This window comes from Acanthisitta chloris, unplaced genomic scaffold, assembly GCF_000695815.1.
Source record: "Acanthisitta chloris isolate BGI_N310 unplaced genomic scaffold, ASM69581v1 scaffold36965, whole genome shotgun sequence".
NCBI classification, from domain to species: Eukaryota; Metazoa; Chordata; class Aves; order Passeriformes; family Acanthisittidae; genus Acanthisitta; species Acanthisitta chloris.
The window spans coordinates 35,194-41,446 of record NW_008674861.1 but is presented as its reverse complement, the minus strand read 5'-3'; the positions used below and the strand labels follow the sequence as shown (position 1 = coordinate 41,446).

General features: G+C 40.3%; 1 protein-coding gene across 1 annotated transcript in view; it reads right to left on the bottom strand.

Moving 5' to 3' along the window:
• Nucleotides 1–1,116: 1,116 nt before the first annotated feature.
• The window catches only part of LOC103802974 (transducin-like enhancer protein 4), a gene marked incomplete at its 3' end in the record, with an annotated part of 40,183 nt that continues 35,046 nt past the window's right edge, over nt 1,117–6,253 (bottom strand). The window contains exon 5 of the mRNA XM_009075509.1: nt 1,117–1,191. Coding sequence (XP_009073757.1) covers nt 1,117–1,191 — 75 coding nt within the window. The remainder of the gene's footprint in view (nt 1,192–6,253) is intronic.

Sequence of the window (6,253 nt, the reverse complement as noted above, 5' to 3'; positions counted from 1 at the left end):
CAGACCGCTGCTCTACACAACTGTCAGCAATGATCAGAAAGTCCTGATTTCCTTTTTAAAAGACAGAGGCATAATTGAAGAAATATCTTCACTTCAGATTGATTATTCGGCGACCCTTATCCACATCTTCACTCAGCAATTTGAATTTTAATGAAAGGAAATGGAATAATTAGCATTTCAAAGTGTGTTTGATACACTGAATAAAAAAAAAGGAAAATACTTTTATGTATAATCTATACACAAAAGAAAAAGCATTTGGGAAGGCGCAGAAGATATAAAGTACAGTTGTAGTGTCTTTATTAGAATAACTTAAACAACAGCTTGCTCCAGCTGTATAATTATACATGAGAATAATGTGCTATTAAGCTATGACTTCTCACCTTTACTTTATGTAGTGTGAACAGCCAGCACTTTCGTTGTTATGTCTGTCCTCTCCAGTTGTAAAATATAAACACCATGGCTGCCCACACCCATAAAATCTCTATACCAGGCTAATACCACTGGCAGTAAAGCTTTTACAAGAGGGTCTCCACACATCCGTATTTTTAAATTACTAGGAGCAGGGCACCCGTAAGTACACCGGTAATGAGTTGGTTTGCTATTGGTTTTGGTTGTTTGCTTTGTTTTTTTGGTTTTGGTGGGGGTTCTTTTGTTTGTTGGTTTGATGGGTTTCGTTTATTTTTTTAATGTAAAAAAAAAGCATCATGAGTATTCAGAGTCTTGAGCTAACACCCAGAAAAAGATGTGGGAAGCATGGATGGAAAAAAAAACCAGTGTGCCATTTGAAGGCCACCTGTTGCCATGGCTGCAGAAGTATATTGGCAGGTGATATGCAATGGAAGCAATTTTACTTTAAAAGGACAACAAATAAAACAAATACTGACCCAGCTTTGGGGAACAGATACAATACAGACATCAATTACCCCATTAGTCTTCTTGGCGTAGGACAAGCAAAAGTCTTCAGGTAAAAACCAACTTTTATGAAGATCACACTACTGAACTTCACCACTGCCCACAATTTTTGCCCACCTGATGGAAATGAGTTCATGCAAGAGAGAAAGAAAAAGAAAATGTATTTACAAACACAATCAGAGCAAAAATGGAAAGATCACATACCCCAATGATTGCGTTCAGTTCTGCCATGGTGACTTGCTTGGCACGCTCCACAGCCTGCACCACTTGTTGCTGGTGCTATAAATGAAGATCAGAAAAAGAATAAAATTATTTGTTTTCTAAAGCATTAAGCACAGTTTCTTCCTTTTATTGTCTTTATTTGCTTTTCAAACACATGCAAGGTCTGAAATAATCATTCTCTAATAGACAGGCACATTGTGTGTTGATCTGCAAAAGTATATAGGTAAAGAAAGGATTTTTATTCTTACGCCATTACATGCTAGGACTTACACCTTTGCTCCCCAAAGAACTATTCTACAATCTGGCTAAATGGGAAACTGTCTTTCTTTTGCTCATCAGCACCGTTTGCTCTTGAATTTACATGGCAACTTAAAATGCAAGCCACTTTCCTTATGGTATGGAAACCTTTTACATAAATTCAAAAAAAGTATTCTCGGAAAGAAAGGTATGTATTTCCAACAAGCACATAGCACCCACATCACTGAGGGATATACAGATTCTCCGTTTAGGTATGTTTCAAAGCAGCTCAACCATAAGAAAGAAATTTAAAATGCCATTCACAAATCTGTCAAACACATGAAAAACTAATTATTTCAAACCCCAACATGTAAATTTTAATAACTTTAAAAAGTCCATCAAAAACACAGGGTCTAATTAACAACACAGCTTACAAGCTTCAGTGGTTACATTATCTCAGTTTGAGTGATACTGTATTCCTGCAGTAAATTCAAAATTGCTGTATGTTGAAAACTGACTGATATTTATTTGAAAATATCAACTACAAAAAAATAAGGCCCTCATCTTGCAACCAGATCCATGCCTGTTCAGACCTCCACAAGTGGCATATCAATCTTCACAGGCAGCCTCACAGATCACAATGACAAAGGACAAATAGGTGCAAGGAGGGGTCAGGAAGAATTGCTTGTAGGTTGTGTGATCTGCACAGGGAGTTAGACATCTATGATTTACAGGCACAGGTTGAACACAGAGAGGAAGAAGGTCTTGCCTATCTGAAGAGGTATTAAAATCACAACAATGAAACATCAGTTTTGTATCCAAACGATCATCTAAATGTTCTTTGGAAAGTTTAAGGAAAAGGCTGAGAACATCTCTTAAAAGACTCAAGTTTGCCCCACCATGGCTGTGTATATGGGAAGAATTGAGCCAAGGTACAACCCATTCAGTAACTCCTCCTGTGCGCCCTTAGCAGGAGCAAAAAGCAGCATAAAATAGGGTGGGGACCCAAATCCTCAAGACTTCCTCCAACACAAAGTGTTAGGTGAAGAGCATGAGGACTCCCCAGGGAGCACCCTAAGCCTCACTGGGACAGAGGGCTGTAACTACTTCAGAGGCTTGGCAAACTCAAATTTCACAATTCTTAGTGCAACACACAAAAAAATGGCATTTTCTCTTATAAACTCTCTCCCATACAAGCCTTCAGGGCAAGGAAAAGCAAACCTAAAAATCTACCCATAACTGTAAGAAATGCTGACCTCAACTACGGAAAATGGATAAAAGCAAATAATGAAGGAGGAAATTTAGAAACACTCTTGGAAGGAAAAAAATGGGGTTTAGGCTGGTTTGTTTCTAAGCAAAGAAGAATTAAATTTAGGAAATGCCTGGAGACCAAATAACATATTGCTGCAAACAGAATCACAGCAGACCCATTTAGAGTTTTGTAAAACTACAGTGTTAATGTAAACCAAATCCATCACTTATAAGAAGACAATATAAAGACTAAAAAGCAGGCTGAACACGAGCAAACATGTTCTTGTTATTCAGGAAAAAATGATGTAAAAAAAATCCAGTGTATCACTATCACAGAGAACTAGAAAATAGGAGATCATGATACTCACTCAAGCCTCAAGTTCCTGACAATGTGTTATCATCTCCAGGTCATCACTTGTTAAGGACAGGTACAGCTTTCATTGATTATATAGCTGAAAGCCTGGTGACACATGGCTCTATATGTCCACCCTGTGGACATTTTCTGGTGGAAGTCACTCACTCCAAAAACGAGTCACAGAATTTTTCATCAAGTCATCAAAAAAACCCAAAAAGAACGACAAAGAGTTTGAAAAATCTTTACATTTTTTAAAAAATAAACTAATTTACTGAGACATTCACAGTCATCTTGTCTTTGCACCATTTCCTAGGAAATGCTTTTTGCACTGAGGTAAAGAAGGCATGCTATTACAACACCCATTTACTTATATTCTATTCCCAGGCCAACAGGCAGCAGAACAAAAATCTTCTGAGGGACCCACAGAGAGCTGGCCTAAAACCATCAAAGTTATAGAAATTACTCCAATTTTCATCCAGGATTCAGAAGATGAGTCATCTCCCCAAAAGCTGGAATGTTTTCTGTTCCTTTACAGTAGGCTCTCAGAAAAATCTGGGGAAAATACTATTTCATTGCCAAGTGAGCACAAGAGAAGGTGAAGTGGTGGACTACCAAAACCTCACTTTCAGATTTCTGCTAGAGCAGGCACACAAGGCATCTTTCATTGATTCTAATAGGTTTGGGATCAAGCCTTCACAGAGAGGAAAAAACCCATGGGCCTAGTAACACTGAACCTAAATTAGACACAGTAGAGACAATTAAAACTCTCCTATTGCTAGCTGCTTTAACATTGATTTAATCTTCAGTAGCATAGTATGCAAAAGACTCAAAATAGATGGTCTGTAATTAGCCTCTCCATCACTTCCACCTCATTGCAGTAATAGAGCAGATGCCTGCTCAGCTCCCTGAAACCACACAGGAGGCCTGTCCTGAGTGACCCTGGGGCTACTGCAAGTCACAGGCACAAACTACACACTCCAGTGGATAAAGGCAGAGGAAAGCCCATGCAGGGTTTGAAGAGGCCACTGTCTGCTCATAGCCTTTCCAAAAGTGGGGCAGACTGGAGTCTCCGCATTACCAGACATGGCTCCAGTAATGCATAAGGATCTCTACACTCAGCAAGGGAGCCCAACTGGGCTCCAGGGACCCACTGCAACCCAAAACCAAAGTGAAAGGCAGGGAGCCCAGGGGCCCACTGTGTGGTATGTCAGCTGGCTCAGTCAGCCCGAATGTGTACCCAAGGATGGTTCCAGTACCTGCCAGGTGTCTATATGCCTTCCCAGGCCAGTGTACTGGCAACAAGCTGCATTATGTTAAAACTAAGCAATACACATTAGCACCATTACCATCAAGTGATCACTCGATACACAAGTATCAAGTGATACATGTATCAAGTGATACACATTACCATCAAGTGATCATATAGCCATATACAGCCACGTAAATACAGCAACAGCAAGGAAGGGTTACTTTTCTCCCAAACAAATACAGACACAGGGTTGCAACTTCCACACACATTTAATGCTAGCCTTCCTCTGTGCACATGAGCAAATGACAGACCTAGTTTGTTTCAGTTATGGGAAAACAGTATTTTGCAACACACTTAACAGGCCAGAGCAATGAGCTCAATACCCTGCCCCACCTGTCATGAAGACAAGTACTTTTTCTCCTTTCTAACTTCTCTTGCCTCTTTTCCCCTTTTTGCTTTCTGTAATGAGAGGTGTGTCTGCACTTGTGCTGAAAATCACCTCCTTTCAGTCTCACAGTGGGTAGCAACAGCTACAGAGACCACAAGAAGGATGTAGGTTTTTTCACCATCCCATTGTCTCACCACACAGTCTTGTCACCAGGTCCTACCTCATGCACAGGCATTGCAGCATAATGGAAAATGCCCGGCTTTTTATAACATGTCAGAGCTCCCCACAACTCCCAAAGACAGGGGAGCTGTGCTGACAGCAAATGAGCAGTTGAAATTCCCCCAAGCACACATGCACTGACATTGGTGTTAAAAACACCTAATTACAGCCTGTCTTCAGCACCAACAACATCCAAGCAAAACTCACTGAACAGCTCACTTTGCAGAAGCAAGAAAGCTCTGCTATGCTTTACTTGTATTATTTTGCTGTCTTATCTGCTCAGAGGGAGTACAAGTCTTGCTTAAGAACTGAAATGTCCTTCTGAAAAGCCTTATCTAAAGACAGCATGAGACAAGGCCATGCCAAAAATCTTAGTGAGAACTGGACAGTAAACACACATTTACCATGGAGTATAGCATACACTTAGAAAGCTAAAAGGGACAAGCTGGGTCACTGCATCCAGCACCATATCTTAGACAAGATGTAATAACCACTTCATAAAAATATAAGAACATTATTAGCAATATATGCTTAAGTTGCTAATGAGTTGCCTTCCTTGGCAGAAGGATTACAGATCTCTGACAGCTTCCTTGTACTTACTGTTTAAGCTCTAGTCTGGGGCAAGTCTAAGATGGAGGAAAATAATTTTGTCTTCTCAGACTCTCACATCTCAGACCAAAAACTACTTCCTTCTGAACAGCATGCGAGAACTCCTGCTCTGCTTCTATGTAATGGATCTCACACTCATCCAAATTTGCTGCAGTTTAGAAGCACCTCTAGGAAAAGTATGTACAAAGAAGAGCAAGCATATTATAGTCCACATCAATCTCATAAAAGGAAAACCAACAACGGGTATCCAGGAGGTGACTGAATTAAATGAAGCATTTCCTTTTGATGTTTGTTTGCATGTATGCATACCAGCGCTTGGCGTTTTATTGTACTTCTAATCACCTTAACGTGCACAGGGAACTGAAGATCTCTTTTAACTGGCTTGTTATTAGTTAGTTCACTAGCAATTGGAAAGGAAAGTGCACCTTCCAAAAAAAGTTCATTAAAGCCTCTTCCAGCCTACCCCTAATGCTTGTACTGTAGCATGGAAGTTGACAGGTATCAATACTGTGAACATATATCTGGCTTCTCAAGCAGCATTTGCAGGTTGTGCTGAGCTTCAAGTTGCCACAACTACAGCATTAGCTGTGCATCAGCCAGCTTGCATGTGTCTCATGAATATAAACACCGTCAATATTTACTCAAAAGAAGGTAACTGTGATATATGAGTATCTCCAGACACCCTGAACAAATACCACTCTCCAGCATATGAGGTCGTTCAGCACTCAACAGCCCACAATAACAGCCACAGGTTGCAACCAGCCACACACACCACCTTGAGCAGACAGAAACCAGTCCCAACTTGAAAGCC